Source organism: Cydia amplana, chromosome 17 (genome assembly GCF_948474715.1).
Source record: "Cydia amplana chromosome 17, ilCydAmpl1.1, whole genome shotgun sequence".
NCBI lineage: Eukaryota > Metazoa > Arthropoda > Insecta > Lepidoptera > Tortricidae > Cydia > Cydia amplana.
In genome coordinates, this window is record NC_086085.1 from 7,393,656 (window position 1) to 7,406,692 (window position 13,037).

General features: G+C 38.4%; 2 protein-coding genes across 2 annotated transcripts; one reads left to right on the plus strand and one right to left on the minus strand.

The window, feature by feature from the left end:
• Window positions 1-456: 456 nt before the first annotated feature.
• On the plus strand, window positions 457-12,997 carry LOC134656061 (uncharacterized). The gene is made up of 6 exons (XM_063511579.1): window positions 457-800; window positions 1,126-1,200; window positions 1,542-1,674; window positions 10,054-10,135; window positions 11,227-11,421; window positions 12,835-12,997. Exons 1-6 carry the CDS (start codon window positions 678-680, stop codon window positions 12,995-12,997), a joined length of 771 nt encoding a protein of 256 aa, XP_063367649.1. The 5' UTR covers window positions 457-677.
• Window positions 8,305-10,721, minus strand: LOC134655696 (uncharacterized). Its single transcript, XM_063511153.1, has 2 exons — window positions 10,602-10,721; window positions 8,305-10,418 (listed from the first exon to the last, which is right to left on the minus strand). The coding sequence occupies exon 2, from the start codon at window positions 10,413-10,415 to the stop codon at window positions 8,373-8,375; it is 2,043 nt and encodes a 680-aa protein (XP_063367223.1). The 5' UTR covers window positions 10,416-10,418; window positions 10,602-10,721; the 3' UTR covers window positions 8,305-8,372.
• Window positions 12,998-13,037: the final 40 nt, after the last annotated feature.

Below are 13,037 nucleotides of genomic sequence, written 5' to 3' on the forward strand. Positions count from 1 at the left end.
AAAGCTTAGCGCGAAAATCGATCTTCGTTGTCAGCCTCTCTGTCACTCGAATGGGAAAGATCAATAGAGAAGCAGATAACGAAACTTAGATCTTCGTCGAGTAAGTATAGTGTTTTAAGCTCAACTCAATTATGGACTTTTTGAGGAGCCGATAAAGACTCCGTCAACAACTAAGAAAATAACCATTATTGTTTGGCTCATGAATTTTTTATGTGAAGACAATGCGTTTTACAAATTTTGAAAAATAATTGATAGTTCTCTGAAAAGGACCCAATTCTCTACAAGACTCGGGTCCCTATACTATAGTGATATCGTCGAAAAGAACTTGATTGTCGATATAATTATTAGAGTCTGAAAAACTGAGTAGAGCCTAGCGGAGGACTCAAAGGACTGAGTCTTAACCAACACTACTTCCTTCTGTCAAAGTCTGTGCAGAGTAAGACGGACTAGCTCTGTTCCCCTCACGCGTGGTAGTTCTATCCGCTCTAAACTCTACACCGTTACATCTCGAGTTATCCAACAATAGGTCGCGGAAACACATTGTCACATAATTTTAATTTCCTTACACTACTTCTGTAAAAACTCCGCGAATTGCTGCCAAACGTCTTAGCGATTTGCCGGTAGCACCACCTGTTTAGAAAAACACAATTGCCTGCAATTAAAAAAATACCTCAAAAATGTGGCAAAGAAATTTGTTTTCTGTAACTTTAGTTGCTGTGTGCGTGTCGTGTGAAAAAGATATGAGTGGTTCACGTAAACCCAGGTTATTTACTTTTAATACGATGGACCAAGATATATCGGTAAGTTTTTGGCATCTGCATAAGGATTTATTCCTAATATCTAGATTTAGTTGATAGAGAAATTAATTTGTATAATGGAAACTATAGGACAAGAATTAAGTAAATATATGGAAGCCACATTTTTGTACGACTGTTTGTTTAATAGTAAATAAAATATATAATTGAGACGAAATGGATTCCCGAGTATTATATATAAATACGGTCTTTGTGACGCATACATTCTACCGAAATCTAATTGATATACCTACGCATAAAAATAAGACAAAACATTAACGAGTTGTTAAATAGTTACATCGATTTCTGTACATTTGATGATGATTTACAGGTTGGTTTGGATTTTTCAATTCCCTTCCTTTCTATACCAGTGAAACCTACTGTGGATAACGTTTTCGGATCTATCGTGAGTCAAATTTAATTTTGTTACTTATGTAAATATAAATAATTACCTACATAATTTTATTGTACAATAAAGAGTTTACTACTACATATGCTATTCGTAGCTGCTGAAACAATATTATAGAATATGACTATAACACTGTAAAGTAGGTATCATAATATTATTCGATCAAGATAAGATCAGAAATATTTAATTATTTTTTCAACTAAATGTTCTAAAAATTGATCGTAAAATTCGTAAACGTGAAAATATAGGTTCCTACCCTTTGGCCAAAAATATAAATATATTTCTGAAATTCCCCTCTATTTTCATCAAAATCTCTAAAATTCTTTTTTTTACTACAGGGTATGCCGACAGTGAACGTGAATTTACAAGCTCTCGTATTAGGGGGTGGATTGGTAATAGCCTCAACTTTCCTGATCCCGCTCCTGTTGAAGAGTTACGCTCACCATCCACCATACGACAGATATGCTAAGAGTAAGTACTTAGTAAGTACCTTTAGAGATACCTTACACTGGCTTCTCCCGATCGTCGGCGTCTAGTCGACTCTATGACTGCTGCTCGACGCAACGTTGGCGCAACTGCGCAGTGACGCCATTTTCCATAGCGCTGGCCATTGTAGATTAGGATAGGCTACATCAAATAATTTGAAAGTACGAGTAAATTAGATAAGATAGGATACTACTGTTAGTGTAGATATTCCGATGTATGAGTAAGTTCTAACAATAATACGTATTTAAAGTAGCTATATAACTTTTAATGAATTCAATATGGAACCTGCAGAGACAATACAAGAATTTATAACTCAAAACAAACAAGACAATTATTTCGGGACACTTTATATGAATTCAACACAAAAAAAAAGCGCAAACCCAATGGGCCCGTTTCCATGATAAATAACATCCCAATTTTTAATGCTCGACTAATGGCGCTGCATACAACCACACCGTTTCCTAGGCGGTGGTTTTTTTGCTTTAGATGGACCTGACGAGCACTTTGGAGGATCGACGATCCCCGCATCAGCTTTCGTGTACTGTGTTTCCACATGGACATAATGTTTTCTCTTTCTCGGGGCTAAATCGAAGCAGCCAAAAGGCGGAGTATATTCGATGTCCCATGTCGCATTGCTGGATAACGAGCTAAGGGACTCCTCTTGACATATGCAGTCAGGCTCTTTAAACGCTGGACAACTGTCTATGACTTTATCTATCGCGCTTAAGTCGTTGCAGTAGATGTCCATGTACGCACATTTGCAGATGTCCTCTACAGCTTCGGCGAGAGCCTTTCTGATTTGCGCGTCACGCTGTTTCTTTAGTTTGACCATTTTCCGCGCCTCGACCTTGGCCTGCTCCTCGGGGCTGCGTTTCTTGATAATTTTGAAAATTAACGGATCGCAATCTACGTAAGGGTCTTCGTTTGGTGAAATTTCTGTTAGGTCTTTTAATGGATTAACCTGTTGAATAAACCAATTTTATAACGTACATTCTGTTGAGGTATAATAAAATAACTTTTGGTCATATCAAACATGAACTAATCTTAGTTCTACTCTTAAAATATTTGGATACCTTGCATGATACTTACTAACTCACTTACTTACTCCGTTGGCGTAGCGACCTAAAATAAGACTTAACCCGACACAAGACAGCGCCACTTTCTCGCTTCTGTGCGACCTCTCGCCAATTGTTGACTTGCCATGGCATGACATGCCACTTCACAGGCCATGTCGCACCAGCGATACCTGGGGCGTCCGATAGGACGTCCTCCTGCTGGGCGGCCCAGGTATGCTCTTTTCACGTTCCGATCTTCATCCATTCTCTCAAGATGGGCCAACCAACGGAGTCTGAGAGCTTTTGTCTCCTCCATGATGTTAGGTTCAGCCAATAGGTCTTCAATCTCACGGTTCCTAAGGACTGCCCAGCTTCCATCCGATCTTTACCGTATACCTCAATACCTCACATGATACTTAACCTTAACGTATCGTAAGAAGGATCATGCTAAGTTAGCATAACAGAATTTAAAAAAGTCAAAACCTGAATAGTAAAAGTGTCTCCTTTCCGCTGAACTTTCATGGTAGGTTTCGGTTCCAAAGGTTCATCAGGCTCTGAATCTCCTGCACCGACATATCCCTGGCCAGGTTTCCGCTTCTTTTTCTTCTTATCTTTTTTTCCATCCATTCCTGCCCGAGCGGTTTTGAAGACCATGAGCTTGGCTACGCTTTTACCGATGCGGCCAGGTTGCCATCCTTTCATGGGCTAAAATTTCAAATAAAAAGTTGTTTTTAAATCAACATAAGCTCGGCGTTACGAGTATTTTAAATTATTCTACTTCAATTTATTTATGTAGCTATTTTATTTCGATCGTACTCTAAACGTGCGTCTACCTTGTGCATTCGCGGCATATTCGTTCGAGCTGAATGCGAATGCAATACCTACTACCTAGGTCTGAACGTACGTTTAGAGCAACTCTTGTGGAATTTAGAATTTCTATACTTACTTGTTTTTTCTTTATACAAAAGTACTAAGCATCAGAAAGGCTAGGTTAGGGCTTTAGGTAATACTTACTAAATATCAGAAAGTATTAGTTTGCTATTAGATCCTTGTAAGTAAGTACTTAACTCAGTATTCTGGTGAATTTTGGAAATGGTATAAATCTATTCAGCAAGTTTTGATCTAACAAAATGAGTAAGTAGGCACCGGAGTGTCAATAGAAAGGTGTTACCTTAAGGCCAGGTACGTCAGGAGCGTTCCACAGCCAGCCCATACTTGTGGGCACTGGCATACCTGGTCGTCCAAGGCACCCGCCATCGCATACCTTATGCCGTGCTGTGTAAAACATAAATAACCTATTAAGGATTGTCCATACTTAAAATAAAATGCACCAGTGCTAGAGATTACTAAAATATCGATCAAGTATTATCGATATCTATAAGAAGCAATTTCTAATTGTAAGTATAAGTATTTCTAATAACGAATGTGACTCCTCCTCGAACTAAACGTTAATTAAGAGCGTCAGCTCTTTCTTTCATTTGCCCTCGCACTTTTTACTTGAGGTCAAATCGAAATAATTGCCCCCGTCAGGCGGGCCTAATATGTGGGTCAAACAGATTACTGTGTTATCGTCTTTCCTGTAGACATACACAAGAGGTAAGGGCTATAAAGGTTAATTTTCTTATTTAACCCTTATCCACGTGAAAAGGTCCTCCTTTTATTTAGAGAACTATGATAAAATCATTACTTACATGCCCACAAAAAATGCCCAGAGAAAAATGTACAGTTAGCGCTAACACACTAGTTTTCTCTCCTGTGGGCAATAGTTAACAGCTTGTGGGCATGTAAGTAATGATTTTATCATAGTTTTCTAAATAAAAGGAGGACCTTTTCACGTGGATAAGGGTTAAATAAGAAAATTAACCTTTATAGCCTTAACTCTTGTGTATGTCTACAGGAAAGACGATAACACAGTAATCTGTTTGACCAATGTTTATGGTAAGAATAAAATTAAAACGTGCAAAGCAATCCATTCGCAAATATTATACGAATGGCACTGGCGCATTTGCCAGATCTGGACGCACCTATACTTAATCATCACTACATAGTATAAAACAAAGTCGCTTCCCGCTGTCTGTCTGTCTGTGTGTATGCTTAGATCTTTAAAACTACGCAACGGATTTTGATGCAGTATATTTTAATAGATAGAGTGATTCAAGAGGAAGGTTTATGTATAATTTGTTAACCCGTGCGAAGCCGTCGGGTCGCTAGTGTTTCCATAAAATACAACAGAATTATAAAATAGGTAAAGTCGAAGAATTTATTTTCCTACACATTTTGTATTTTGTCATAGTGACAATAGTATGAGGTCTCTAGCGTCTCTAGTGACTTTAATATTGATTGTTACTAGGTACGAAATGGGTTGGAAATTAAATTATTTGACTGTACATTCCATTGCCAGACCTTAATATTTTTTCTTCAATGGTAACAACTAAATATCTTACGTGGGTAATTGTCTCCGAATGTATAGTTGTATTTAGATGCATTTTTCTTTTTCTTCTTATTGTTATTATCCTCCTCGTCTCCCATGTTACTTTATGTGTTATGTGCGGTTCTAAAGATGCCAAAGACACAAATTAATGATATATTAACGCGTTAACGAAAACAAATATGTTTAACCTTTTAACCGCCGTAGACTGATATAAATATAAGACATACAAAATCGGGCTCATTTCGCCGCTGTCTGATAAATAAGACAAAACTTCGTGAAGTTACACGAAGTACCCCCCGGCGACACAAGCACGCTCGATGACGTATTCTATGGCGGTTAAAAGGTTAAATAAAGAATGTTAAATTGATAACTAATAAGCCCGTTGTCAGACTGATGCGGTTTTCATGTGGGCCGCCTGTGTAATAACCGCCTTACACGATTACAAACTGAACCTAACATTACGACTACACAGTTTTCAGCGCCTTCACTATTTGAACGCCATTTAGGGTAAAGGCACCAGTAGTCAGCCTTATAACGACTTTTTTAAGTTTGAACGTTCGGCATTTCTACAGGATTAGTCGGATAATTAAACAAATGACATGGTTAGATCAATTGTTTATCATAGTTTTAAAACAAAATATTTAAAAAAATAACTATCCTCTTTATAATATCTCTAATTAAGTTTAAACAAAAAGTGGCACTTTTCTCCAGTAGTCAGCCTCCAAAATCCAGTAAGCAGCCTCTGTGTACCCAGTACTCAGCCTTTATAAACTATTCATAAAATCACTAATATTTATATCATAACCAACGATATTATTATATTTATTTTTTCTTATAATACATACAATTCTTATGACACGAAATTTGTTAGTTAAGTACCTATGTACTTAACTAACACTATTCTTGCAAACTAAGAATCGCAATATTTATTTTCTAATAATTATTCCGTCAAAAATTAACGAGGTAAATCAGGTAATATATATGTAATAATGTTCCTAGTAGGTATTCGGTAAAAAATAATGAAACGAGTCTATGCAGATCTAATTATCATTAATATACAAAGTCATATACCTACCAGGAAAAAGCAAAATGATAGTTATGTATAGTTAACGTCAAAAATATGTATACACGTTTGAAACTTTGAGCCTTATTTCAATGAGATAGGGTTTAAAAATGTGGACATATGTTTGGCGGCGACGTACTAAGCAAGGTCAAAGGCTGAGTTTTGGATCCGCGAAGTGAAGTGAAGAAGTTCCAGTGGTCAGCCGCATTAAAACGTAATTTCAAATGCGGCTGACTACTGGGTTTTACTTTAAATTGACTAGGGCATGCCTAACTAAATTTGAAAATTGAAATTTAACGGTCCTAACGGTCGCATTGGCTCGAAAATAATAAAATTAAAGAATAACCCAAAAGTCAGCCGTGGGGGGCTGGGCACTGGATTTTTTGGAAAAAAGTGTTATCCAGTGGCCAGCCCCCTTAATTTATAAGTGAATTATTGATATTTTCATTAAAACATAATTCAATTTAATAGATAAACTAATAAATAAACCAATCATTAACAAAAACAATAACTTTTAACATGAAAACATAGTTTTTCTTGCCTGTTAAGAGAACACCATGTGCAGTAAAAAATATGGCGGACATGACACAATTGCACTCGTCGACAAACAGCACCTGTATGAACGAGTATATTTCTTCCCCCCGTTCCCTCACCGCACCTGTCGTGTGACGTATTAACCAATAAGGAATCAAAGCTCCTATTTGAGTACTCGCGATTTGTTTAAACGAATATACCAGATATTTATGACCAATAAACGACTCAAAAGGCTGACCACTGGTCCCTGGCTGGCCACTGGTGCTGTTACCCTATTATTGAAACATGTCGCACACACGCCAACACCACTGTTACATTACAAGCTTGCAAATATAATATACCTACCTCAGTGTAAGGCCTGAGTAGACGCTCGAAGCAGAGCGTTCGGCGGGGCGTGCAGCGTGGCGGCGGGCTCACAAGTGATATACGTTTGCATTTGTTTAACATGCACGCCACACGCCCCGCCCCGCTGCACGCCCAACTCGAGCGTCCACTCAGGCCTTACACTTAATTGAAAGCATAAAGGTTACTTTGAGTATTGTTTGACACTGTTAAAGAATCCTCCATGCAACGGTATGTATTTGCTTGTACAGTCAGCTGCAGAGAAAAGGTACCATCCCTGCATACAAACTTCTATGCAGGGGTGGTACCTTTTCTCTGCAGCTGACTTAACCAATGATGTTGGCGTGTGTGTAAAATAGTCGGTAGAATAACTACCTATGGGGTGGCAAGTGGCAACACAGGCACAATGTCACGGGCCTCAGTTGATATCAAGAGAAATAAGTAAATATAAAGAGTGCTCACTCCATACAACTGTTTATTAGCCCGAAAGCTTGGAATAATGAAAGCATGACGAGTAAGGGGACTGAGGAAGGAGGAGAACTGTATGGAGTGAGCACTCTAAGGTAACTTGTTTCTCTATGGTTGAATAGATAGTTATAACTTTTAACCTTTTCGCCGCCACGTCAAGGAAGTAATAAAGTGTAATCAACGCCAAGCCATGAAATATACTGACTTTATGTCAAGTCAATGGCGGCGAAAAGGTTAACCTGAATCGGTGGAAATTATAATCTATAGTTTTTGACCGCCTACCTACACTAAGGGCGTTGAATAAAAAAAAACTTCTGACTTCACGTTAACCAGCCATTCGAAATCATTCGTCTTGATTTGAGGTCCTACCGCGACCCTTAGGTTTCGTTCGTAGCAGAACAACGAATTTAGATTTTTGCCTAATGGCCTCTATTTTACCCCATGCTGTTAGTGATTGGTAAATAGCTACTCTTTACATTAATTAACACTTTGGACACTATAACTAAATATACATGCAAAAACGTTTCTCACGCGCGCCAGAATATTGGGCACAATCTCTCTAATATAAACCTTACTAGAAAGCACAACGAATTCAGGTGCTCTTGGCGTCTGCATCCAAAAAGTTATAACATGATATTATAGTTTAATTTCAGAGTTGACAAACAACTGTCGCAGGACTCGTAGGTATATCAAGCTGAATATGAAGCAAAGAAACCACAAGATTATATCAAAATTTATAATGATGTTATCGGGTTACAAAATAAAATAGTCAATGATAAAGCTATTATTTTCACTTTTTGTCTTCTTTAAACTTCTCTTGTATAGCTAACTTGTGCACTCCGCAGCAGCTTTTTCCCAGCTGCGACAGAAGAATCTGTTCCTTGTCGCAACACCTTCTCTCGGTGTCCACATTAAATGTGTTTACGCATCGCATGTCTCTTTCTTTCTCATATTTCATGTATTCCCTTATAGCGGCCTTAATTCTTTCAAATTCTTTGGAACAACAAACTTTTCCAGCGTCACTGTAACTCGGGGGAAGTGGTGGTTGCGCAGCAGTTTTGTACATTCTTGCAAAACCATCTGGAACAGTACAAGGTCTGCCTATGACCGGACAAGGGCCAAGTTTAATCGGAGGCAGGCCGTAAGGTAACGGCTCTGCTGCCTCCTCGTCTTCTTCAGCCTTTTCCTCTCCTCTATCCTCTAACATCCTGGTGACAGGGCAAGTAGTTTTGTGCTTGTACAGAGGACAATACGCTTTGTGCTTCTTCCTGGCAGCTATATTTAATGCCTCAGTTAAACAAACGCAATCAAAAGTTTTGCACGATGGAGTGGGTACTGGCGGGTTGCATTTGCAATCTTTGTCATCGGGAATGTCCAGACAAAGTTTATCTGGAGTTACAGTCAGATTGTACACGAATTGAGTATTGGAGCATATAGTGCGTGAAGACTTCTTATCATTCGATTGCAAGTTAGGAACACTTAATGAATTGTACGTAGATTCTTTTGGAGGCATAGTACCTCCTTTACTGCAGCCACAGCTACAGCAGCCTCCTTTCTTCTCAGTAATTGATTGGCTTTCTTTAGTGTTTAAATATTGGTAGTAAGCATAGTCAATGTTTTGATTTGCCTCTTTAAACGTCGGTACGCTTAGCACGTAGGCGACTGCCGCAGAATTCTTGTCCTGTTTGGCGGAATCTTTAGGGTTATTCGGTTTCATACAGTTTTCCATTTTGTCTTCTTGTTCCTTACATGTGTGACCAGGCAGAACATTACCGCCGCAATCCTGGCACACAGCTTTCGGGCCTGCAATCTTGTCAGGACACTCTTCGCGATGATAACGATCATCTTTACAGTCACAAGCACCGCAGACCTTTTTCGTTCTATTCGTAGTATCTTTAGTTGCTAATGAACCAGCTTTTTGTTTATATGTATCGAGATTCCTTATGTAACACCTTACTTTATGAGCAAGCGCGCAATTAGTATTACCACATGGACCTCTAATGTCTCCCATTTTGATTTTATCAATAGGATATTCCTTTTTCTTAGATTTCTTTTCATGTTCACATCTAAGATCCGCGTCAATTTTTTGGCCACAACTTTGCAATTCTGTGCACACTTCAATTTTCTTACGGGCATTATTAATCACATCTGGATCTTCTAACGTAGTAGTCTCGTAAAGACTCCCGATCATAGTAAAGTTAGGATCATCACCCTCCACACGTTTACATTTGAACATGCTAGGAGCTCTATTGGTTCTAAATACGAAGTTTTCAGGATCATCCATCAGTTGCTGGAATTCTGTGGTGATCGATTCACCCAGAGCACTTACTCTAAGAATAAAGTCAATTTCCCCGACCTGCTTGCAACAACACTCGGCCATGAGTTTGGTGCGTTGTTTGATACTCAGAGGCGAGTGGAGTTTACATGGTTCAGCAGAGTCCTTTAGTAACTGGTAAAAATCCTTTTCCCAGAACATTGTGCCAACTCCAATGAACTCATTTATTTCATCTTCTTCATCGGTCCAGACTTCTATTTCAAGTGGGAACTTGTCCAGTATATTTAATACGGTATCGGAGCAGCTAGGAAATAAGAACGACTTGCCTACTCTGAATATTCTGGACCATTTTCTATGCCCGTTCTCATCGCATTCAATAATGTCATCTTCAACTTTTGAATTCTTGGCCATTTGCTGTTCTTTAATGATGAATTGGTTCTTAGGGCCAAATGCTAATTTAATTATGAGCTTGTGTTCTGCGCTTTTCGACTCATCGTCTTCGGATACAAATATCGCCACTCGGTCTATCATAAACTCAATCAGGTACAATTGCTCCATGACCTGTCGAGTTCAATCGATTTGTAAGAATACACTTCAACTTTTCGTTTTTGTATTTATTTCGGGATTAAGCTTAATTCACGAAAACCAAAGTAGGTAACGATAATTTATTTCAGAATATCAAAATGTAAAGACCAACAGTAAAATAAATCCGGTATATGATTACTAGGTATCTAAAGTACTTACGGCTGTTTTTCGTCTTCTTGTCTTTTAGTTAGTTAATGTACTTATTCATTACTATGGACACTGATAATTTTATTTTGTAACCCTAAATTTTGATACATTAAATCATGTTTTTGACAAGACACGACTCTGCAGCCACTTGAAATAAGAACACCATGGCCGTCAGGATTTTTTTATTTTTCTACTATTGATTTATAACTTGTCAATTATTTAGCATCACAGGTGCTCGAAAAAGATCTTATTTCATGCGGGTGTACCTGGTATACATATAAAGGAGTTTTACTTTTAAAATTGAGTTATGCCGGCTACACATGTAACTATAAATCGTAGCGATTAATCTGTGCAGTCCGATTTTCACAGTTTAACGTGTGTAGCCGGGGTTAGATTTGGGTTATTGGGTGGCCAATTTTTCAGGATGTTTAGTCAAATAAAAACGGCAGATAGGTTGACTCATTCGCTATCTTCTCATGCCTAGAAAAAAATTGGCCACGGTTTTTTTCACTAATACGCATGTAGTTTAATTTGAAAACGAAAAACTTGCGTGGAGCTGAAAAACAAACGTGCGCAATTTTTTTTATAGGCATGAGTAGATAGCAAATGACTCAACCTATCTGCCGTTTTAATACAGGTATACAGCGGGCTCTAAACAAATAATGTTCTCTATTACAGTATTGGAGCATACTCAATTCGGGGCCGACGGTGTACTGGACTTTGCTAGTAACGTGCTGAGTGGCGGCATGCAGGGTTGCGCGCTCAGGGTTGCCTGCTGGTCCGGCCAACATGACCACGAAGACGGGGCGAAATTCTGGACTGGAGTTTTGAGGTAAACATACTTCTTCTCAGCATATTTGCGTCCACTGCTGGACATATGCCTCTTTCATGGATTTCCATGTTGTCCTTGATTTGTTTGTAATTTCCATGAAGGTAATAGCCTTAGGCTCTCCACGTTGGCCAGACGTCTTGGAGAGCTGGGCATTTTAGAGGCTTTTTAGTTCCTCAAGGTAAGGTAAACATTAGCAGCATCATTATTATATACCAGGCCTTAATCATTGCGCCTCTGAGCACAGTCTGACTCTTACTTGAGGGTTTGGCATTGTATACCTTTTTTTAGCCTAGTCGGTAGGAGATCCCGAGTTCAAATCCTGGTAAGGGCATTTATTTGTGCGGTCATCATAAGTATTTGTTCCTGAGTTATTATGACTGTTATGAGTGAATTGCAAAAAAAGTGCACTTTCCACAATCATGAAATGTCTTCAACATTAAAATATCTGTAAAAAAATAATATTGCAAATATAATTAAGTACCTGATTATTTAAATGTGTGTGTTTTAGTGTTTTGTCGCAAAAAAAATGAAAATTTGTATAGCCGATGAAAGTGATACCTAAGCTAATAGTTTTTAAACTACTTTTTTCACATTGTTCTTTATGTGTCTTTGAAAAATTGAACACTTAATAATTATTTTATTTTCATAAGGATTTAGGCCCGGAAGTTCAACATTTTAGCTCTCTAAGAATGACCCACCAGTAATATCAAATATATTAAAAACGGGTTACTCACTCACGTATTTTAAGTCGAAAACGCTCGACATTCCTCGGTACGGAGTGAAACATGTCGAGCGTTTTCGACTCAAAATACGTGAGTGAATGACCCGTTTTTAACACGCTTTTATTAGGTCGACCTGTATGTAACTAACTATGTAATGGAAGTTAAATTTGATCCACTTCCCGGTTTCCGATTGAGCTGAAATTTTGCATACACATGTAAGCCGGATGACAATGCAATATTATGGTACTATTGAGCTGATCTGATGATGGAGACAGGAGGTGGCCATAGGAACTCGACCTGTATGTAACTAACATGTATTGGAATCTTGCAAGTTAAATTTGATCCACTTCCCGATTTCCGATTAAGCTGAAATTTTGCGTACACATGTAAGTCGGGTGACAATGCAATATTATGGCACCATCCAGCTGATCTGATGATGGAGACAGGAGGTGGCCATAGGAACTCTGTGATGAAACAACGCAACCTAATTGTGTTAGGGGTTTTTAGAATTGTCTCGATGAGTATTAGTTGTGTCGTAAGAAAAGTACAGTCAGCGATAAAGCTTGTACCAAAAATGAAATTTTTGCCAAAAACTTATTAATATATTTAAAATGTCTGTGTCTCAGTTTTGTTATTAAAATCACCAGTAATATCGTTTAAAATATTTAGTTAAATAATTGAAATATTTCAGTAACCAGCTGGTGTCCAGCCTGGTAAACTCTACGGCGGTGGAAGACGCCATCGCATCAGGCCGGCGTGGCCGAGACTGCTCCGTGTACTCCCCCTGCCCGCTCAATGCACAACACTATCCCATGCTTATGAAGAATCTGATGCAACTGTCTAATATCAGTTAAATTCTAGGCTTAAGTTATGGTACAGTCGACATCAGATATG